The sequence below is a fragment of the Sebastes umbrosus genome, chromosome 6 (genome assembly GCF_015220745.1).
Source record: "Sebastes umbrosus isolate fSebUmb1 chromosome 6, fSebUmb1.pri, whole genome shotgun sequence".
NCBI classification, from domain to species: domain Eukaryota; kingdom Metazoa; phylum Chordata; class Actinopteri; order Perciformes; family Sebastidae; genus Sebastes; species Sebastes umbrosus.
Genome location: NC_051274.1, coordinates 21346324 through 21370839, shown reverse-complemented (window position 1 = coordinate 21370839; position 24516 = coordinate 21346324). Strand labels below are relative to the sequence as shown.

Sequence of the window (24516 nt, the reverse complement as noted above, 5' to 3'; positions counted from 1 at the left end):
CACTTACAATATTGTCTTCATATTTGTTATTTATTCTCTGTACAGACTGAGTGACATGGATTATTATAAGCCACACACATTTCTCCAAAAATACATTCTGAGCAATACTGACATCAACCTTCCCCGAGGCAAATGAAACCTCAGCAGGACTGTATGTACAGTATGACTGTATACTGTATGTCTCAGTTGTTCTGGCGTGGGGAATCCCCAACAATCTCTTTGCTTTAGTGATTTGTAATGATGTGTCTTCAAGATGTGTTTTTGTTTGACGAGGATTTAAAACCAGTTTTCAGTAAATAAATCTGTAGTTTGGTGATGAGAGCAGATACTCTGTAATGAGCCCTTAAAACTGTATAGGTAAAGTAGCAAAACTACATATAAAAGTTTTAAATGAAGAAAACGTGTGAGCATATTCTTGAATGTGCAGCTCCTCTCGTCTGAGGTGTTGCACACTGATCATAATTCATTAGACATATGTTAGAGGGCGCAGTCCCTTCATTATCTCCTTAGCGACTTCGGTTGAATTACATCATAACTCTCAGTGTGCAGCCAGAAGCGGAACCCCGACTGTTTATATCGCTCCGAATTTCTATACATAGTTAGTCAAAGTGAATGGGCACAGGTGGTGTTAAATGTTGTTGTGTGCTATATTCCAATACTTCTCTGTCTCCAATTCCTCAGTTTATGCAAGAAAACAAACAATAATGAAAAAAAACAAACACAAAAAAATACAGCATACAATTTGTAAATTTCAATAGGCAAGTTTATGACAAAGCAACAGAAAATAACTTTTAGTACTGCACTGTAAAGGAATAGTTTGATATTTTGTTTACTTTCTCGTCGACAGTTAGATGACACGATTTATGTCGCTCTCATATGTGTTTGATAAACATGAAGCTACTGCCAGCAGCTGGTTAGTCTAGTTTAGCACGAAGACTGAGGGAAACAGCTGTCCAAAGCTAACACATTTCCACTTCTTAACATCTTGTTTGTATAATCCACACAAAAACCAAAGTGTAAAAATGACACATTGTAGTTTTACAGGGCCTATAAACCCTGCAAAAACCAACCAGACACAAGGACAGTTTCTTCCCACAGGCCGTCATTCTGATAAACACTTTAATCAGTCATACACTGTCAATAACCCTCCAACACCAAATATCCACTGCTGCTTTTATAGATTATAATATTAGTCTTTAATGCACTTTAAAAAAAAAAAAAGTATACATCATCTGTCACCTACTCACTGTACATACAGTATACATCTTTACATGTACATACTCTACGACTCTAATCATCCAGTCCATGTAAATCATTCAGTATTTATTTCTTTGCACTATTTGTATTGTTTACAATTTACAGAACACTTGACTTGCATTTTAGTTTATTTCTTATTATATTGTTTTTTTTCACATACTTTTGTACTTATTCTTTACCTTTATTTGTCCAGCTTTTTTGTCTTTGTCCCTAGCTGTTATTTCCATTTCTGTGTAACTACATTGAGAGAGATGCATAAAACTGGAGTCAAATTCCATGTATGTCCGTACTTAGCAGATAAAACTGATTGTGAATCTAAAACCACAGTGTTGTTTTAACACTTTAACACTTTTTTGTAAAGAGCTATTATTGAGCTTCGGAGGTGCAGGTAAGGGGATTTTTTTACATTTGGAAAGAGCCAGGCTAGCCGTTTCCAGTCTAAGCTCTTCTTATCAACTCTCGGCAAGAAAGCAAACAAGCACATCTCCCAAAATGTTGAACAATTTGTTTAACTATTTAGGCACTAGAAAGCAGTTTCTGTTCATTTTTTATAAAACAAAATTCTGAATCATAGAATGAAACAGAACAAAATAACAAAAAAATTCTTACTGGACGTACAAAAATTCATCCGGTAGCGACACTTAGTCTTACATAAAGTCTTTTTTTTTTTTTTTTTTAGCTTTTCATATACTTTTCTTATTACTTTCAGTTTTGGCTGTTCAGTCCTCAAGGCCACAATGGATATGTTATCTTTTAGCCAACTACAGACACATTTGACAACAATGCCTTAAGTAACTTTCACTGCAGATAACATTGTCTGGTGTGTTGCAGCTCTCAGGCCGGTAGAACTGGGTTTCAGCATATGCACACTTCACCTACCAATAACACACACTCACCCCTTTATATACACAGACAGAAACATATCCAATTTAAATACATACAACGCTGTAGGATTACGCACAAAATGAAAAGCTCTCTTTTGTACAATGTATGATCGACTCCTAATTGATGGGCTCTTTCAACAAGGTTATGTGAAGAACGTAATTTTACTCTCCCTGTTGCAAGGGTGTGGCCACAGCACTGTCTGAACACGCTGGTTTCCATCTGCAAGCACACACATGAGTACGTGCAGGAAGAGAGAGAAACACAGAGAACAAGTTTTAATCCTCATGTCACAAATTCTGCTCATTTTCACTGAGCCTTTAACTCTCAATATATACAAGCTATTCAGAAGCAAATTGTACCTCTCAGGCTCCGTGGTGCCGCTCCACTCGTCCATCACTCGATGACTTGAGTCGACCTGTGCGCTGCTGTGGTGTTCTCATTGACAAAAAGTGATTTGCCCAGTCCCAGCTGTGGATCAAAATGTTTTAAAATCAGTTGAGGGTGTCGAACAGATGCCATCTCACACACACACACACACACACACACACACACACACACACACACACATGCAACACACCCTTGCTCTAATTAGGAACTGTACTGTGTCAGCAACTTGGAGGAGCCTCTGGCGAATCATGGCAGTGTGAAAACAGGAGTGTTTTCCCTCACCTTTTCAGCTGCCACTCTTATTTCTTGATTTATGGTAAGTGTTGCTACTGTTCAGATCCTACATGAAAGCACACTTGCTCATACTCATACACAATATATCTTTCAATCTTTCATGTATTCCGTCCGCCCATGACTCTTACTGTCTTGACCTCTTCTTCATCTCTCCTCCATGTGTTACTCCTCCCATAATAGTGCGCACTGAAAACCAGTCTGCCTGGATTCCAGTGTGACTGTTTCTGTATTCACTGAACCTCTGGGTGTGGCAGGAGGGAAGGGAAAGTGATTGTGCACGCCAGAGGAGTAATAATAAACACCCAAGTTTCATCTGAGCCCTCCCTCTGCTCGCGTGCATGCGCCAAAACTTTAAGCTGATGCACGTATACAATAGGTTCACGAACTGTCTGCTTTAGAGAATTAAACACACAGTCAGTCATACATTACTTTTTGATTTACCTTTTTAAAAACACCTTGGAAATTCTTCTCGTTCCATAAGCTGTAGAGCAGCAGGGAAGCTGCTTTGCTGCCTTTAGGGAAAGACCTAGGACAGGAGGGCAGAGAAAGTAGGGCGGAGGTCATTAAGGAAGAGCACAAAAAATAAGGCAAAACACACACAAGAATTGAGAGGAAAAGAATCAATTTAGGTCCTGATCACACACACAACGCATTTTAGCAGCCTGGGGTGGCTTTTTGTAACTGTTTTCAATGACAGTGAAGCGTTTTGTGCACTGCTTTTGCGTTGCTAAGAGCCTCGCGTTTATCCGCTCTATACGCCTTGCGTTTTTACAGGAGCACCCTGAACGCCTCGAGTAGAAAAAATTCAACTCAGACCAGTAAAGCGCCCAATGTCACTGCCGTTTTTCTCATCGTGGTGACTTTTGCTGGATACTGAGAGCTTTATGACTTTACCAACCGTAGTTACTATGATCTGAACACAAAACAGACGGAGGCAAATTAGTGTGGTATTTGAGATTGAATGTAAGTTCTTGTCATTCATTTAAAGTGTAGTATTGTATTAAGGTAACGTTAGCACTCATTCGGTGCTAAATAATAATAATAAAAAACGACGCAGTAAACTGCAAAAAAAAACCACTCTGTCTGATCGGGCAACAAAAAGGCAGTTTGGTACGTTTTCCACCTGCAAAACCCGCTCTGTCTGATTAGGCCCCTAAGCACTGAACATACCATTTGCACGATTAGAAGTTGAGATACTTTGACAGCAGAGTGGCGGTTTGTCTGTTAAAATAACCTTGTGTCAATAAGCTGCAATAGCAACAGCATGACGGTAGGTAGCTGCTTGACATGTACACTAACTGTAGAAGAGGAAGAATGCCAGCAAATATTTCCTGTGCCATATATTACACATTACATAATTACAGAACATGCTGACAGTGGTGTTCATCAGGATTTCTTTCGGAAACTGTTGGCAGAGTAACAGAAAGATTTTCTCTGGAAGAGGTGTTGCTGTTGATGTTTTAATACAGTGTAATACGTAAATGTTTGGGTGAATGTTCATATATAGCCAAGTCGGGCTTCGACGATTAATCGATTAGTTGCAAACTATTAAAGTATTCACCAACTTTTTTGATAATCGATTAATGGGTTTGAGTGTTTTTTGAATAAATAATCAAAATTCTTTGATTCCAGCTTTTTAAATGCAAACTTTTTCTGGTTTCTTTACTCCTCTATGACGGTAAACTGAATATCTTGGAGTTGTGGACAAAACAAGACATTTGAGGACGTCATCTTGAGCTTTGGGAAAGATTTTCTGACATTTTATAGATCAAAACTATGCGTTGCCTTTATTTTTTATCATTCAATCTATTTTGTAGTTTTAATTTCATAGCATAAGAAATGCTTTTCAGGTTTATAGCATATTGTGACCTGGTGCCTTTTGGGAAAGTGTTTGTACAGTGTAATACAGAAGTGTTTGAAATGATTCTTATTTCTATAATGAAAATAGTTTACCAAAGTTGCCAGTGGACAAAATGCTACCTCAGTCCCCAGCATGAGGATTTTGTCAGTCTTTGACAACTGCACCACTGCCTGTTCAAAATAATCGAAAAGAAACGTATCCTCTGCATTTGTTTTTTTAAATTTAGGTTACGGTGTGTAGCACCTTTCAAACACAGAGGCAGTTCAGAGTGCTTTACACACAAACAAATGCATTTAAGTTTGTCACAGCTATGGAAGCTGAATCTCCCACACAGGGATGAATACATTAAAAACTCACCCGTTCTCGCTAAGGTCAGCCACCGATGACACCAGCTCATTATTGATGACCTTCTTGCTGACATCAGTGTCTGCCAACATCAGACTCCGTACTGTGTTGCAGGCTGTTGCTATAGTTTCGTCAGAGTTTCCCATCTCTTTGGGGCCAGAGGTGACGAGGCCGGCGAGCTCTGGCAGAATCTGCTTTGCTAAAGAGAAACACAAAGGAAACATAGTAAAGCAGTTTTATGTGGACTAACACTGCGTTCATGCATGTGCTGCCTGTGAAACGTAAATATTTCATGCTCTTCCTTACCCATGGAGCTCTGCAAACTGTGGGTCCGAGACATGTTACCCAGCAGGGACATGGCGGTCTTCTGCAGGCCCCGGTTAGGAGACTTTAAAAGAGCGGGTATGTGCATCATAGCTCCCAGCTTTTGAACCAGAATCTGACTCATGATATTGGACGCCTGGAAGGGAAGCAAACGCAATACAGAAAAACACATTAGCTGTTTCTCCCACTTCACTTGAGCAGTCCATATTTGCATTGTGATAAACAAACAAATCCAGACAAATGCAGCTGATTTTGTAATTATTTGAAATTTCATCTCACTTTCCCTTCTTCTAAGTTTTTCTTTCTTTCTCTAAAACCCTCCGAATCCACGGAGACACAACTCCAACCTTTCTCTACAAAACCAGTCAATTCTTATTGTGAGTTGTGCTGTTGTGTCATTATTCCCACCACTTCTCCGTCTTAGTTGCTTTTCCCCTTTCTTAAGTCAATCTGAGGTAATCCTGAATGCCCGTTACCACCACACACAAATGGTAAGCCTAATAATTCTCTTCTTTGTACTCACCTTTCCCGTTTTGGCAGTGAGGTTCTGCAGGGCACCACAGCAGGCTTCCAGGGTGGCGTCTTTCTGGGACGAGCCCAGCAGAGAAAGGTAGGTCTGCATAGCTTTGGGATGGCACAACCACTTCGCGCCCGATGGGGTTCCATCATCCAGCATTCCCCGAACCGCGTCAAATGAAAACTGAGATAGAAAGGACGAGAAAGAGATCAGAAGGGGAAGTCTGTATGGATTAAAAGGCCCGTCATGATTTAGCCAACAAACATGAGGTGGAGGTGTGGTGGATGCCCACCTCATTTTGAGCCTTGCTGCTCCTGGGGCTGAAGCATCCAACGGTGGGGCTTTTCTTACTCCCAGTTTGGGCCTCTGGCGGAGGTATGAACTTGCCGAAGCTCTCAGGGGACTCTTCCTCCAGTTGGTAGGTCAAGTTATGGAGGATGCATGCACAGTTCTCCACAGACTAGAGGAGAGGAGAGGTTATTAACTACATGGTTACTGCGCTTCAGAGCAAAGCAGATCTACTTTCAGACTCAGTGTGTTTGAAGAAAATTGTAGCAAATGCATTATGATATGATTCTTGTTAGCAAGTTTCTCTCTGCCAATTTACCGTGCACTTCTCATTCAGTGCCACATACTATATGATAAGGAAGACCCCATTTGTGGTTAATTGTTCTACATCTTGATCTCAAGGGAACTACTCTCTGGGTTTACTCTCAGTCAAACTCAAAGACAAGCATTTAAAAAAAATGAAAATAAATAATTAAAGTAAAAAAAAAATCTGAACTTTGCGTATCCCAGATCTTGACAATGGAGGCAGTGAGTGAAATGTTATCATGACCAATGGACAGAAATATAAGAGAAACAGCCATGTTGATAAATACTGGAATGTCCATTTGTCCAGCCCACAAAGGAAACTCAATTCATTTGTTTCTGTCTTTTTTTTTTTTTTTAATTTGTGGTTCACATTTCATTGATTAAGCACATCCATCAAGGTCTTATGCTATGCTCACATGATGAGCGACAAAAGCAGCAAAACGGCCAGCGTGGCCAGCTACTTGTCGCAGAGTTGCCGTTCAAGTGTTGCTCAAGCGCTCGTTTGTGGCGGTACTGATTTCCCCAGACTTTAGTTGTTCAGGCAGGAGACGGAAAAACAGTTCCATCCACATAATAATATAAAATAAAATGCCTCCTTAATAATAATAATAATGAACAAATGCCTCTTCGATAATAAACAATTAAGGAAACTGAAATATTGGTTTTACTTTTCCTTTTACCCTCCTTTAAAGTTTCCAAAATAAAATACACTAAAAGAAATGGGTATAAAGGGTTTCTAGTGAAAATCAACAAATGTCTAGAATAACAAAATACAGCCTGCAGGCGTTAGGCTATCGTGAGACAAGCCAGATTCTTGCACAAATAGCACCTAACCGTCCTAGTGCAGGTAACCCAATTGATTGGTTTTTATTTTGTTTCCCCAACTAAGATAGTCAACACTCTCAATAAACAAAACACAAAGATCACAGAATCTCAAAAGGGCCTAAAACAGACCAGATTTCTGGTTTGGCTGATAACACATGTTGCATTTAGTGAAGGAGAGATCAGAATGACACTGGGTGTGCAGTTTCCCTCCTCTTTTAAGCCCTACAGAAAGGGCGTCGTTACACCCTGATTTGCCAAGAGGGGAATGCTCCAAGCTGCTCTCAACTATCATTTAAGAGCCAGTCCCCACACCCTGCGCAACAGGCGAACTGAATAACCCTCTAATCACTCAGCAACTCAACCAAAAAAACACCAGGGAAAAGGTAAATGACAGCAAGCTCCAGAGAATGGGCGGCTGCCACACGTTGACATAGTTATGTCATTAAATAGCACAGGGAACTGGCTAATGACATTGTATTGGATGGAACAGAACATCATTTGATTGGTTGACGCCTCAGTGCGTCATTGGAGTGTTGAAATACAACTTGAGACCAGCTCAACTTTATTTGAGGTGTGTCACGCCCGTCCCGCAGCGACAGTTTCCATGCAGGCTTCCATTGAAAATGGCTCGCGTCACTCGTAGTGTGAACACAGCATGAAGCATGTGTCAGTTTGTATGTTCATTTAGTGTGAACACAGCATGAAGCACGTGTCAGTTTGTATGTTCATTTAACAGGAAACGGATGAATTCTTCTAGAAACGCAACAGAAACATTAACTTGCTGACCAAAATAAACAAGTTTCAGTAAATTCAGTTGGGTTAAGTTAATGTGGTTTGATTAACAGTAGAATTATCTTAATCAAAAAGTCAACTAAATGATGAAAACCTAGAGATAAACCTGAATATACTGTATACAATATAACCATTATAGCATCAACATGCATAAAGCGCAGCAACTGTCGTCATCCATAACCACAGTTACTACAAGAAAATAACTTTATACTGAGCTCAGCTCTGCCTCTCACACAGAGAACACCTTTCGTACTCCACTACTTCATTAAGACTAGTCTGTGTCAACAGAGACAGACAGAGTTCAGCACACATCCACACCCAAAACTTCACACACAAATGAGCAGGTATAGGCATACGAGCACCCTCTAAATATATACACATGCTGACTCCACCTGCGGTATTTACCTGCTTGAGCATACACTTATACATGTGTGTGTTTACCGATGTGTCTGTGAGTGTGTAGGTGTACTTGTATTGTTTGTGTACATGTGCTCCGGGATATAGTTTTAGTCTCCGGACTGAACACACTCTCTGTGAGGGACACGAGACACGTTCTACAGGAACTATGAATGAACTAGAATACGTCACTAGACATGAATCCAACCATAGCTGTTCTCGCCTGCTCACACCTCCACAATTCACAATGTGGAAAGAGACAACAATGCTGTGAGCCAGAATAACAATGTGTCGCCTGATAAACAGACAAATAAGCCTTGATTATAATGCCAGGGAAGCAATTGTTAAAATAACAAAGCTTTAACTTTCAATGTTAAACTTCAAGTCTCTCTATGAGCACTGTAGTGATTTAAATTAATATGGCAATTAATGCCAATTGCTCTCTGTAGCCTTTGACAGCATGGCTGCAACCAACAATTATTTCCTCGATTAATTGATTAATCGTTCTAAAGAATATCTAAAAATAGTGAAAAATGTAAAAATTTCTTTAAGCTAGTAGCTTGTTTTGTCCGACCAACAGTCCAAAACCCAAAGATAGTCAGTTTACAAAGATATAAAACAGAGAAAATCAGCAATGGTGTAGGTGGAATCAATAAATAAATCAAATAAATATTTTTTGCTAATAAAAAAATAAAAAAGACAAACAATAATCCAAGTAGCTGCTGATAAAAGTTCTGTCAATTGGCTATTTAATTCATTGATTAATTGTTTCAGCTCTACATGACAGCATCAGTTTTACTGATAGTGATGATAGTGGTGGTGCAGATTGGAGTCGGGGAGTTTAAAGAGTCAAGAACATAAAATAATTTCTAACGTATCAGTATATTGAAAAATCTAACTTTAAAATTTTCTCGACAGTGGCCGATCAGAGGATGTAAAAATGACCGACTAACTCCGATGCAGTCTGTGTGCAGAGCGTTTACATTTTAAGTTCTGTGTTTACTAGTGGTGGATGGGAAAATGTCTGTTGATAGAAATGAGACAGTTTACCTTGTCATCAGGGTTGTCCTCCGCCACACAAGACTGAACGTAAATCATGAGTGAGTCAATGAGACCCCGGCACTCCCTCATTGCCTTCCTCTCCTTCTGTTGGGAGCAGCTCAGGTTCCTACACACATTTCAATCATTCATTTCAATCCAACACTAACATGTCTAGAATATAATGATAATAAACAGAACTGCCTCAACATGAAAACTTGCACCATCACACCCTGTTAGCAAACTTGATCTTGGAGATTAGGCACGAGGTTTCAAAAGCAGTGCCAGTAGTAAGTAGACACAATGAAATCTATTGTTTAATACACATTACATAACATAACTCCCAACTTGTCTGTTCTCAGGAAGGATGCAAATTATTTTTTTCGTCAAATCAGGTGTATCGCATGCATATCATGTAAAACACTTTAACAGGCGCTGGATAAGAAAAAAAAAAAAAGAAATAAGACAAAGCAGTGTTTTCACAAGGGCTGCAACTAACAATTACTTTCGATATCAAATAATTTTTTTATTAATCCATTTATTGTTTTGTCTATAAAATTGTCCATTACATTCTCCCCAGAGTCCTAGGTGACATCTTCATATGTCTCGTTTTGTTCAACCAACGGTTCAATCCCAAAATATTCAGTTTACGATGATATAAAACTTCAGAAGTTGGAGCCTGAAGGTGTTTGGCATCTGGCTATCGGCGAATTGATTTATTGACTATAATCATTGAGATTACAAAGCCTTGACAAAAATGTCTGTGACGTCAAAACGTTGCTCTAAACAATAAAAGTTACTGGAAACTATCTGATCTCTGCCAATAAAACATAAAAAAATCAAACATCAGAGGCACGGATTAATTCAATGTTCTCACCGCAGGCACCCTGTGGCACTGTAGAAGACATCAGGGTGTATGTTGTTGTTGGCGCTGTCGTCTGACCAGCAGGTGAATGGCACCACCACGTTCTCAGTCAGGGCGGGCAAAGCTGTGGCGATAAGTTCTCCCTTCAGCTCATCGGCGGAGGACAGGTTCCATAGCAGGCCTTCGTAGGACAAGAAAAGTAAAGTTACAAGCATTCAAAATGATTATTTAATCCATGCATCATGTTGTTGTCCTTTGAGTGGGAGTTTTTTCTTAACATAATGTTCTACAAAGAAATGGATGGTCAAAGAACCTCCGACAAAATTGGAGTGGATAGTGATCGTAAAAGAAAAGTATAATATGGAGAAATTGACTTTAAATATATTGAACAAAATGGTTATTGCTTATATACAGTAGGCGGAATAACAGCACTTAGTTTTCCCTAGCCTTTATGTATGTGGTTTACCAAGCCTTATGTCATATTGTCTGTATTAAGCCAACATTATTATCATTATTACTTGATTTATGTCCTCCTTGTCTACTGAATAAATGCAGGAATTGTATGCATAATTGACAGGCGAAGACTTGGTATTTATACAAGACCAATTATCTTTTTAAAATGTTATTCTATGTCTTTATTTTGCAGTCTTTATATTCTACTAAAAACAATTGAGAAAAAAAAAGCATTCTGTTGTAAAGCACATGTCTTTGCTCAGTCTATGTGATATTCAGGGATAAGCTTTTATAGTAAAGATCCCACTAGGCCCCCCTTCAACCCAATATTGTGAGGTTTTGTCCCAATAAAAACGTCCTACCAGTGATTTGTTTCTGGGTCTCAGTAGAATCGGTCTCCTTTAGAAGCTGCAGGGACTTAGCGATACCTTCACAGTGCTGAACTTCCAGCTTGTTGTCCTGGTCTTTGAACACCAGGTTCCTCAGAGCCCCGGCAGAAGCCTGGCTCACCCCAGGGTTGGGGCTCCGCAGCAGGGCCACAAGACCGGGGATACCTCCTAGTTGGAAAACCTGTGAGCAGAAATGTGGAGGGAATACGTGTTGAAAATGTGAGGCGTGGCAGTGGTTTTCCAACACTAGAAGTTACAAACAGAACCAGCAGCATAATAAATACTTTCTCCTCCCTTTCCTTCAAGGCAGGTTACACAAAGGTTAACACAGAGTCCTTGTACCAATTGTATCACCACTACAGGACAACCCTCATACAAATATGATGTGAAAACATACAACCTCCACGTGTGCATGTTTGGAGGGAGTGTCTGTATGGTATATGTTTGCGAATGCTCTGACCTCCTGTTTGGTGCGCTCCTCTTTGAAGGTGGTGTGGTGGATGAAGGTGGCTCCACACTGCTGGTAATTCTCTTCAGGGTGAGACAGGAACTCTACAGCCCCCTTCAGGGTCATGTCTGACATGTTCACCGCGTTGCTCCCCCTGCAGTCACGGCAGGCACAGGAATAAAAGAGATGGTTGGAAATTAGATACTAAGAAATAGTTTTCGATGCATTTAAAAGATAATGAGCTGTTTTTTTTTCTCACATAATATCTCTCAAAATCCCAGATGGCTCAGGATTATCTTTTTTTAAATATTCTTGGCTGCTAGCAAGAAAGCACAGAACATGGAAAAGGCTGCAACCAAACCCTGCAACGAAGGAGGACTGGGCTGCAGTTGTCAATGACATAAACTGGATGGAGAAATTGACCTCGACCGTAAAAGCTGTTTCACACCAGCACGGATTTTCGTATATGGACGGACCTCGACTTCAGCAGATTTCCACTTGCGGAAATATATGTTTGACCAATATTGTTCCTTTGTTCACGGAGAGTGTGTATTTTCAGAGCAACGGGCCTTGGACCAATGGGCGTTTGACTTCTGGGTAACGGACTGTCGGACAAATGGGCTTTTTTCAGTACAATGGGACGCTTTTCAGATTATAGGTGTTTCGAAATAACAACGCCGTCCCCTTCTCAACACCCAATAATGTACGACAAACACTACTACCTCAACAACCAAATAAAGGACAATATATGGCTTGAGATCGCCCAGCTGCTGGGATACAATGAAGATGGCAATGTAGCTGATATGTTGCTCACGGAACGGGGATAGCCACATCAGCTAGCGTCAGCATCACATTTGGGGTCCGATGAGTTGATGTATTGTGTAGTTAACGTTAGCCCCTTAGACATTCTTTGACTGCATAGGTTTTTGTTGTGTGGAGTGGACCCGGGCACTATTTAGGAAACTCATTTTGGCCTCACTGATGAAAATCGAACATGGCAAAGCAAATAAGTATATAGTCATCTTATGGAAAATCTGCGTGCAAATTTTCCGCATTCCCGCACCGCATTGTCGCATCGTACTTGTGAGAATCGGCGACTGCGAAATGGTCAACATGTAAAATACTGTAAAATACTATGTGCCTTATGTCGCTCATGTCAACCCCTTCTTATTGCCTGAAAATGTCAATGAAAGCCAAGAAAACAGGTGAACTCACACTGCATGCTGCTCTGTCTTGGATATTTTCATGGTGCCCATCCTGCCCTCGGAGCGAAGCTGGGCAGAGGGCGGCTGGATGATGCGCGTCTGATTGTGGGTCACCAGAGTGCTGTTGGTCATAGAAATGGTGCTGTTTCTATTTGCTCGAGCCACGAGGCTGTTCTGGCTCTGGACCTGTCCTTTGGCCATCTAAAAAAAAGAGCAATTTACAATGCTTATAGAGTACGGTACTCTAGAGTACTTGCAGTTTTTATGGTATATTTGTTTGAAGAATTGGTTACCTAAAAACAAAATGTTCAGGTACTTCAGTGACATTACAATTTGACATAACAATAATTGATCACCATAGAAGGTGCAGGTACAGGAGCAGCAGGAAATTGGCGAACCAAGGCAGGGTCACTGCGAGCGGATTTCATCCCGTTGGCACCCCAGGTGGAAGTGTTGCGTCGCTTATCCCACATGCCCGACGTGCTGACATTTCTTCCTCCCGTGGTTTTAGTGGATACAGAGCGCCATTCCTTCTTTACCTAAAAAGAAGGAGTGTATGGCTCAGGAGGTTTTTCCATAAAACATGTTATTCAGATTAGATTGAAAAAGACACATCATGAGAAGTACGCACTAGCCAGTCATGGAAAACTGCAGCTTAGCCGGCAGTGACAAACAGGAATACCATTCACTGCTAAATCACTGCATAATGGTTTTCTGTAGCAACAATCTAGGTCTCAAAAAAAGAAAAGTAACCCACTTTCCAGCAGAACAGTTTTCAAAGAAGCCCCCTGTAAACCAAGACAGAGGAATCTGAGCTGACACAAAGCCTGCATACCTTTTCTCCTCCTCAGTCCAAGCTGAAGGCAACAGAACCCACCAAACGATCACACAAACCAAAGAAACATGATATCTGTCATTGGAGACCGACTCAAGCAGTTGTGTGTTAACAGACTGTTGGCACAGTAGAGCAGTTTCTCACGGAGGATCTTTGTGTGTACAAGTCAGACACAGCAGCACCCATTAAACCTTTCTCACAATCCCGACCTCACTTAACACCTTAATCTCACGTAATTACGTCTTGTTTCTGTATCAATTTATTTTGGCTTTGCTTTTTTTGGCTTTGTTTGCGTGCCTGTACAAAGCACGCTATTCAAGCTTTGCCAAAAAATAACCAAGAAAGAAAATTGGCATAGCCTGAGCAAAATGACAGAACATGTCTAGCTAATGCTTTAACCATGAGTCATTCTCACAACTAAAACTCGGTCTCCTATTGGCTTATTTGAAAAAGTACAGCAAATCACAAATCTGGCAGAAGAACATTCCGATCGGTCTTTGAAGACAATGATTGTTATCAGGAAGATATAACGACTAATGGGGAAGCAGTTGACACACACACACACACACACACACACATATAGAGTATATATTCACACACTGTAGGTTCTGTGTATCGACTCTCTTTCATGTTTCAAACCGGACTGGTTGCTCAGTTACCAACCAGCCCTGCTACTTAGCAACGAAAGCATGATGATGGAGAGATATGTCAACAACACGTATGATAAGAACTGACAGCGTGTTTACTCTCAAAGTGTAGCATGCTTCCTTCATTTGGCTACGGCCTGACTGAGCCACCAGGCAGGACAGGAAAGATGGATGCAAATTCAGCAGAGCAAATAGAAGCAGCACAGAATAACAGCAAAATGTGATTGAAAATCTATTGTAATTGCTGTTATTTAGGATACATAAATGAGAGCAGAATATACCTGGTACTGCAAAAAGCAATACTACAATCACTAATGTAGAATTCTTAATTGAGAGTATGATTGATGATTATTAAAGTGATGGTGATGCAATAGGAAGGAGGGACACTGACCGTATGGCGGCCATAATTACGGAAAAAAAAACCCATCATCAAGGCATCAAACATGGGACTTTTTTAGCTCACTCTAAATAAAGAAACACAAAGAAGTTTTAAGTAATGTCAGCAACCCAAAACGGCTGGATCACTCGCCGCTTAGATTGTGTTTCTGACTTTTGGTTTGTATTTCGAGCGGCATGACTCATTTTCTGCCTGGAAAACTGAACTCGTGGGAAAAAAAAATTGACCCAAGCAAGCGGAGCGTTTCTGATGCCACAAACTAAATATTGTGATTGAAACATGAAGCGTCTCCAAACAGAAACTTTCACAGCTCGCTTGATGAGGTGTCTGATGGAGATGAGCATTATGAATACGTATATACCACAAGATGACAGTTGACATCATATTGTTTATACCAAGTTAGGTTATTTTTTCAATTATTTCTAGTTATTTTAAAAGTCAAAAATCAAGTAATATGAGAAACGCTTAAACTTAACTTTAACATTACAGCACTCTGTCAGAACTTAACGTGTTAATAGTTTTGGGTTGCTGTTGTTGCTCGGTTTGTAATCATACATTTTTCCTCTTCACTTAGAAAACCTTTTTAATGATTTCATTCAATACAGCAATGGTAATACATGCTTTGCTGTGCGACAGGGGTAATTCAAGATGCTATATGCAAGGCATCTTTTACCAGGTAATTTAAGTATTCATTTTGCAGTTGACAGTTGACTCATCCATAGAATCGGAGCAAAACAGCAAAAACACAATGTGATAGTGAGATATGTCATCAAGTGTTAATGAGCCTTCAACAGCAAGAACACATCACCACCCTCCAACATGTCTCAACTCACTGTCAGTAGGTCAGGGCAGGCCAACCCAGAGCAAATACAAATTCACGCACACATACTGTACACCAACACACACTCAAAACCACACTGATGAAGTCAGCATTACTCCTCTGTGTAATTTGGATTAGCCCAGTATTGCAAATGAGTTGAACTCAGCCTGACCTTTAGTGATAAGACTGAAATTGAGAATGACAAAAAAAAAACAGTATTCGTCCATTTCCAAAATTAGGAAATCACACACGCCTGGATGCTAGATTTAAAAATGTGTTCTGTTAAGTGGTCCCTATACTCACAGTACAGTACAGTACAGTACAGTGCATAAGGCACTGCACCTCACACACTCACTCACTCACTGACAAAAGACGATGGCCTAACCAGCAAAGCAATGTGGCTACATCATGCTTTCCACCAGCTCAAGTATGGTATAATAATGTTTCATAACATAATGTCGTAAATCACCTGTGACTGAGGGGTGCCTCCCATTTGCCATCAGGTTTCTGTTATTGCTTATAATTTCGTAACCAAAAAACAATCTTCTCAGAGTTGAGTTTCAAAACATCAACAGTGAGATGGGAGGGATTTTTGCCAACATTTACAAAAAGAAAAGCACACATCCTTTGCAGCCAATAAGGATCCAGTGTTTTGTATTTTCTTAAAGGAATACAGCTGGCCTGGCTATGTCCGAAGATAACAACATCTGCCTACCAGCACCTCTAGTTTATGTGCCAGAGTAGTTCTTGGCTTCCTGGAGTCTCCGCTGGTTGCCTGAAGTCACCATGCCCAGCCAACCGTAAAAGTACTTCCATTTTTTTATGGATTTAACATGCAGACGAGTTATAACATGTTCATAAGGGAGCTTTAGAGGTGCTGGTAGGCAGATTTTGTTACCTTTGGACAGAGTTAGACTAGCTGTTTCCCCCTGTTTCCAGTCTTTGTGGTAAGCTAACAACAACAACTCCGCCACCAAAAACATCTAATTATTCCTTTAAATCGTTCTTTACTTTTATGCAATTAATAGTATTCATTATTGTATTGTTGTCAACGTTATGTTGTTATCTTCAAGTGGTAATGCAGTTCTTAGTTTCATTTAAGAAGCCTAATCTGCATTACCACACAAAAGTGACCTTTTTTTGTGGACAAAAATGAATGCAGGTATAACATAATCATGAGATGGATTACTGCAAGCATGTTTCATTTCATACTGAAAAATGAATTGAAACAAATGGCTAGATAGAAGAAAATGTTAAAAAAAAACAAAAAAACTGAGCAACGGTAATGTACCATAAAGTATTTGTGATTATAGTAAAACCATGATTTGGTCCTTTAATGTTGAGTCTGTGGAAGGGAAAAGGGTTTGTGCTCTGACTATTTGTGAAACAATGAACATGCGAGAAACAATTACCCCTCTGCTGAAGCCTGTTGACGTAGAGGAGGAGTTGGTGCTTCTGAAGGTGCCATTTGCTTTGGATGGAGAAAACTTGAACCCTCCAAACTCGTGCGTTGTCAAAGTCTGGGGAGACACGCCTGTTAAAAGAGGAGATGTATGAAAACCAAAATTAACAACAGAGAATAAGAAGAATGTATGATAGGCAGTCTGAAACCTGAACCACACCTAAACAGATCATTGTTGTCATGGTGATAAGACCTCCAATTGGCATCAAAACACGCATAAGGAGGGTGTGGAAATATGTATATCTTTATGTTTCACAATGTGTGTTTTTACTCGTGAGTCATTACTATAAACTAGTAAATTCATCGCCAACTATTTTGATAACCAATTAATCGATTGGAGTAATTTTTTTAGATAAATAAAGTAAAAACTCTCTTATTCCAGCTTCTTATATGTTTATCTTTTCTGGTTTCTTTACTCCTCTATGACAGTAAACTGAATATCTTTGAGTCGTGGACAAAACAAGACATTTGAAGACGTCATCTTGGGCTTTGGGAAACACTGCTCGACATTTTTCCACCATTATCTGTTTTATTGACCAAACAACTAAACGATTAATCAAGAAAATGATGAAAATAATCGTTAGTTGCAGCCCTAAAGTATTGCATCAATAGGATATAAAAACAATGTATTAAGCCATATTAAATTAATTCAAATATTAAAAATACTTGGAAATCAATTACACTATTTGATAAACCATTTGTTTTTCTATTTTCTATTCCACCTCTGTTATTATTTCTATTTTTCATTCGGTGGTTTTGTTTTGGCAAAATTTTGGTAAATCTGCCCAAAGGAGTCCCTTAATTTGATAAAGATAAATAGTATTTTATCAATCATTCTGCAGTTGTTCAGTTCATTATCAAGTAATAAATGGCAAATAATGACTCAGTAACTATTGTGTTATCAAAATAGCTTAGCAGACCTTTACACCCACATATTACAGGTGTAAAAATAAATGTGCATGACTGGCAATCATTCAGTCAGACAGAGAGACAGACATGACATAATATCAGTCACAGTTCACATGCTTTCCATTGCCCTTTGTGTAAGCTTACGGAAATCTAGCCTTTACACATAGCCAACATGTTTTAGCACCTTCATTTGTCTGTGTTGTTGAATGATTCATGGGAACGTGATGCCATATTGTGCCAAATTAAAGTCTGTGACTTCACCATCATAGGATTGTGGTTGTCAAAACAACGGCATACTCATCACCATCGTTATCGTACGTGAAGTCCATGTAGGAAAAGAGACGGTGACTAAGCATCATCTCACCGTATAAAATGCCTTTTCTTAGTACTATCACACACACATTTTTCCTAGTACTATCTTATCCAGCCAAGCAGACTGTTTCAATTTTATGTGGTGAGGTTTTACTTCTGTTGCCACAACTGGAAAGCAGCTCCAGTTGTATTGCCCACTGAAGGAGGCATAGAAAAATCACGTCCATGTTATTCCCTTGTGTTGAACATAGCAACGGAAAGAATAGATCTATAAGAGAGTCTCATTGATTTGGACGACCAGTCTCTTCTTGTAGGCCTACTTGGTGGTTGAGTGCAACATTTTCTTTCCTCTACCTTTAATTCTTTGAGCACGACAAATAAAAATCCAATTACCCTCATTATGCTGGGGCAGCAGCAGAAGTGTCCAAAAAAAAAAAAAAAACTAGCTGCAAGGCTGGATAGCACTTGGGATAAGTGAGAATATAAGCCTTTTTGTAATTTGGTTGACCTGCCCATTAAATAAAATTAAATTAATTGTCAACTATTTTCATAACTGATTATTTTGGAGTATTTTTTGAAGAAAAAAAAGTAAAAATTCTCTGATTCCAGCTTCTTAAATGTGAATATCTTCTGGTTTCTGTGACAATAAACTGAATATCTTTGAGTTGGGGACAAAACAAGACATTTGAGGACATCAACTTGGGCTTTGGGAAACACTGATCGACATTTTTCACCATTTTCTGACATTTTATTGACCAAACAACTACACGATTAATCAAGAAAACATTCGACTGATTAATCGACAATGAAAATAATCATTAGTTGCAGCCCTACTTTAAACAAGACAGAACAGAATTAGTCTTGGCTGCTAACAGGAAAATCCCCAGTTGCGAGGGTCCAACTAACATCAGACATTATCATCTTTGTCGCTCCAACACTGAAAGTAAATAAACTTTAATACTTCTGAACAATGCTAAACTTGTTTTTTTTTAATTTTGGCCCCTATATAAAAATAAAGAGCAGCCTCAGGCGTGTGCGCAACACTAACCTTGTGGCTGTTTTTCTTATTATTCAGTGTTTGACTACTGTTGTGACAAGTTTTGTAGACTTTGCCCTGAGCAAAGTATTCCTTGACATATCGTCAGCTTTAACTTAACTTCCTTTTTAGACCACTGAGTTTCTCTTAAATAATGACTATAGAACAAAAGACAGAATGACAAATAAAGACTTAAAGGGACAAACCAATAAGGAGCTAATTTTGAAGCTCTTCATTATGTGGACCATAGATGATAAAGCATTTATTCTTCAGGCACAGCCTTAAAGTTTAAAGTAAAGTCTTTCTTTTCTGGGATCAATTTTACCTAGTTTGGCTGCATGCCTCTCATATTTTTCTAGAGCTGCAAAGATTAAGCAATTAGTTGTCAACTATTAAAATTAATTGGCAACTATTTTGATAATCGATTAATCGGTTTGAGTAATCCTTTAAGGAAAAAGAGGCAAAATTCTCTAATTTCAGCTTCTTAAATGTGAATATTTTCTGGTTTCTTTGGGCTTTGGGAAACATCGATCAAATTTTTCACCATTCTGACATTTTATAGACCAAATAACTACTCGACTAATCAAAAAAAATAATTGACAGATTAATCGACAATGAAAATAATCAAGAGTTGCAGCCATAGTAGCATTTATTCTTCAGGCACAGCCTTTAAATTTAAAGTTATGTTTTTCTTTTCTGGAATCAATGTTTACTTGGTTTGGCTGCATGCCTCTCATTTGAACTACATTTTTCTATCTGTACTGGGAAATACAATCATTTATTTACGAAAGGTCAATTTTAAACAGGCCAGAGGTGATTTTATGATGCGTGCCACAAACTGTACAATCACTTGAAGCCTTGAATGTGTAAAATAGCATAAACATAGCACTATGGCCTACTTTATAGATAACAAATCCTGATATAACCTGACCTTTTCTGCAGGGTCCCCCCTTTTGTAGATACAAATATTTTCAAGCCTGATTTTTTTTTATTACACCCTCTCGGAAATCCCACTATGATGGTAAATCCCCAGCTTGCTGGAAAATTGTGGATTTTGGAGAGGGATTCATAATGCCTTACAAGATATTTTTCAGATGCCATGTACCCCTGGAGAATAAGACCTTAGCTTTTGGACTTATGCCTCAAGAATGTCTGAAAAGAGACACATATTTATTAAATATATTGCTGGTAGCTGGTAAAAAATGCTCTTACAAGGAAGTCGTTATTCACAGGGGAGCCCAACTTTAAATGCATGGATGGACATTACAATGGACATTTGCAAAATGGAGAGGATAACAGCATATGTTAACCATATATTGGAATTATTTGTGTCACACTGGGAAAACTGGGGTAACTATGCAACACCCTACAGGGCCAGATTTTTTATTTTTGCACATCTATGATTGTATGGTAATGAAAAGATCACTCCCTATTTGTTCATAGTTTTATTTTTCTATGCATAACAAATCTTAAAATGCAGCACCTTAGACAGACATAGGTGGGTGACGTATGTGTATGTATTGAACAATCTGATACTGCTGGCAAATGTTTTCATCCATGCATCCAAATGGAGGAAAATGAAACCCCCTATTTACCTTGTGGCCAATCATCTCAGTGCTTTAAGACTAATGAAAGGACAACATGCAAAGTGTCTCCTCAGAGTTTATGAAGAACTGAATATATTATGATGATGACCCCCTAGAGCTACTATGGAAGAGAGCAGTCTTATTATTATTTATTTATTTATTTATGCATGTCTTTTTTTGTTCCTTTAATTATTTTCTACCCCCTCTTTTATTTTTGTTATTATTATATTATTTCTTATAAGTTAATGTTTGTAAATTAATTTTCTTCAATAAAAAAAAAATAATTAAAAATTAAAAACTGTCTAGTTAACTGTAAACTGCAGAAATGTTTATCCCCACTTTAAGCCTACAAATAAATCAAATAAGGCTGTCTGGTCTGGGTTCCTCACATTAGTTGGGAGGATGCAACTTGTGGGGAAGTCGTGTGACGCATTAATCCCAGTAAAAACACACACACAAAAAGATTACCTAACTAAAGTTAAATATTAGCCAACAAGAGTAAACATTAATATTATCTGGACAACAACAACAGCACCGTCCAAAATAAAGAGGTTACAACATGTGTAGACTGTTTGTGTGGTGTTATTCTTTAACTTTATGATGTTTTCTTTGACTCTTGAATGTACTTGAACTGTGATGACTAATTGCCTTTTATAAATGCTCATTATAACATTATTACTCATGGATTTTAACTTGGTTTCTGTCTGTGGATGTGTGTCTGCTCTGTTGACCTGTTTTTTATTCTGCCTATGTCTGTAAAGCACTTTGGTTCATGTTGTTTTAAATGTGCTATAGAAATAAACTTGCCTTGACTTGTATAATTGTCCATACCTGTGGGTGAGGGTGAAGATGAGCCGTTGTTGGTCTTCCCGGGTTTGGACTTGCTCCTCTTGATGGTGTGAACCTGATCCAGGACTCTCTGCGGTCCGGAGTGCAGCTTGTTGTCGGAGGGCACCGCCAGCGACGTGTCCTCCGCGGTCCTGAGAGTCATCGCTGAGCGCAGCGGGTCCGGAGCCATCATCTTCTTCTCGGCACGGAGCCCTTTACCGTGAATGTTCGGGGTATAAACCAGTTCCCAAAGTAAACAAGTGCAGACCCGGTGTGTGGGAGAAGAAAGTGTGGTTCGACTCAGCGATGCAGCAAGACAAGAGCCAAGTATGTGTAGAGAGAAATGTTCCCAGAGAGCTGCTGCTGCTGCTGCTGCTGCGGTGAGCTGAGCTCCACCCTCTGGACCGCGCCCCGTCGAGGTGGGACCAGGAGAGAGTTCACCAGAGAGGTGTGGAGGGAGGGAAGGGAGGGGTTTCTGGCATTATACAAGCATGCATGCTTTAAAAGTTAATGTGCACTGTGCAAGATCTGCACAACTAAGGTTCAAGACTGCCATAAATTCCCAGCCAACATTTGTATGTGGGGCCCATGTGGGTACACTGTAAAAAAAAACAAAAAAAAAACATTTTTTTTTTTTTACAGTTTTCAAGAAATTTTACATTTGTTGTCTGTATTTCAAAATGACAGATTTTTTTTTTTTTAAAATGACATGTTTCATTTGTGATTTATATGTAAATGGTCTTAGATTTACAGTATTTTTTTTTGTAATCACAATCGTAATTATCTGTATTTAAGCTTTCCTTGATCATTTTTGAAAGATAATTATTCTGTTTTTTTAGAGGTTTATGACTCTATTTTAACAATTCATTTATGTTAGAAGAAAAGGATTTCATGGAATTCTAAAAATATTTCTTGTAAAAATACAGATTTTTTTTTGCAAAACTTCTGAGTTAATGTAAATTTGGGCTTTTGCAATGTAAAATTCAATTTTTCATTTGTGATTTATATGTAAATGGTCTTCGATTTATGGTGTATGACTATTCTAACAATAAATGTGTTAAAAGTAAGCCCCTGCTGCCGGAAAATTTTCTGTTATTTTACACTTTTTTTTTTACATTGTAGTAAATGGGCTGAAAAATGGGCCCTATATAGGATTGTCCGCGGGTTCCATAATGACCCAATGTCAATTGCCCTTGTGGGTTTCATGCAGGAGTACACTGGGTGTTACTGTTATGTGGGCCCCAATTTGGCAACATACCCAAGACCCATCTTGGTCCCAGGTTTAAATTCTATGTAGGAACTACATGGGGACTCCACGGGCTGAAATATTGGTTGTAGCTAAGTGAGTTTGTTCACAGTTTCCATGTTGGCCCCATGAACTAATTTCCCAGTAGTGACCCAACTAGGACCCACACAGGTAGCCCACATGGGGAGCCCATTTGGGACCAACTTAGTTGATCCAAGTGGGCCCCAGATAAGATGCCCATTTTGGGCCCATACCCACTCTGTACCCAGGTACCCCCAGCATAACCCATGTGGGGCCCGCATAACCATGTTGGCTGGGATACTTTTATATTTGCATGATGGGGATATTCAGAGTAAAAACATTACAGTTTTTGTCTGCAGCCCTCAGTAAGAGCATTTAGTTTATTAGGGAAATGTCTTTTTTTTCTCTCTGTGCCCCTCCTACCTGTCACTAAAGACTAATAAAGATAGACAATGTAGGTTACAATATATTGAAATAGCAAAAGCTGAAAGAAATAACACATTTTTAAAGTTCACAACTAGTGGTAGAAAGTAATAATAATAATAATAATAATAATCTTTATTTATAAAGCACTTTTCAAAAATCAAGTCACAAAGTGCTTCTCAAGGGCAGCAAAATAAAACAGACGTGTCATAAAATAAAACATTATTTAAAAGAAATAAAGAATCAAGTTCAAGGAAATTCAAATTCAAATAAAATTAGGAAAGGCTCTCCAATAAAAGTGTTTTAAGAAGGGATTTAAAGGAGTTTACTGACTCGGCTGACCTGATTTCTGTACATAAGTACAAATTTGAGGTACTACATTTTATGCTACCTTATATTTCTACATCACAACATTTCAAAGTGAAATATTGTCCTTTTTATGTTATTATTTAGGACTAAGTATAGGCTACTTTACAAATTAAGATTTTCCATAGGCTAGAAAACAAAGTATGATGAGCTTATAAAATATGATGCAGTACTCCACCTCGACCAACTATAAGAGTGAAGTTAAAGTGCTCCTTAATATATATACTGTATATATATATATATATATATATATATGAAAACATAGTTATGAATATTATAGTCCATTTCTGCCAATAGATCCCCCAAAATGTTACACACTGTTCCTTTAATGTTCGATCCATTCATCCCAGTAAGCCGTGACAGTGTGAGGGTGAGCCAGCATGCACAGAATAGTGAAACGGAGGCTAAATGTAATGAATCCATCATTCATTTGATCATTTTACACCTGCGGTTTTCCATACATTCTTAACATTACATCTTGTCAAATATACAAAAAGGTATTCACTCTGGTCTAAAATTAGGGTGGACTAATTTTTACTCTCGGATTTGCCTTTAGGCAAAATTGTTGAGGTCAGAGGTGAGGTCAGTGTGTGAGCGAGCATCTTTCAGCTTGAGAAGAGAGGACAGAAATAGAGAAGAATCAGAGAGAGGTGGACGAGGATGGACGAGATGAAGGAAAGCCAGGGAGAACAGAAAGAGAGAGAAAGATAGAGATAGTACAAGCACATGCTCTCTCTGCATAACCGGATTGTT

The 24516-nt window shown here is 38.9% G+C and overlaps 1 protein-coding gene across 1 annotated transcript; it reads right to left on the bottom strand.

Moving 5' to 3' along the window:
• Positions 1 to 11: 11 nt before the first annotated feature.
• LOC119490278 (plakophilin-1) lies at positions 12 to 22107 on the bottom strand. Its single transcript, XM_037773567.1, has 15 exons — positions 21711 to 22107; positions 16987 to 17108; positions 13232 to 13414; positions 12886 to 13076; positions 11683 to 11824; positions 11196 to 11403; positions 10393 to 10561; positions 9528 to 9645; positions 6163 to 6330; positions 5877 to 6053; positions 5336 to 5489; positions 5042 to 5228; positions 3265 to 3349; positions 2502 to 2610; positions 12 to 2361 (listed from the first exon to the last, which is right to left on the bottom strand). The coding sequence occupies exons 1-14, from the start codon at positions 21898 to 21900 to the stop codon at positions 2536 to 2538; spliced, it is 2169 nt and encodes a 722-aa protein (XP_037629495.1). The 5' UTR covers positions 21901 to 22107; the 3' UTR covers positions 12 to 2361; positions 2502 to 2535.
• Positions 22108 to 24516: the final 2409 nt, after the last annotated feature.

Excerpts from the sequence above, each read along its gene's own strand:
- LOC119490278 (XM_037773567.1), bottom strand. The coding sequence starts at position 21,900 with ATGATGGCTCCGGACCCGCTGCGCTCAGCGATGACTCTCAGGACCGCG. Across the intron at positions 11,825-12,885 it reads AAGACAGAGCAGCATGCAGT|GGGGAGCAACGCGGTGAACA; the intron begins GTGAGTTCACCT and ends CCGTGACTGCAG. Across the intron at positions 11,404-11,682 it reads AGGAGCGCACCAAACAGGAG|GTTTTCCAACTAGGAGGTAT; the intron begins GTCAGAGCATTC and ends TTCTGCTCACAG.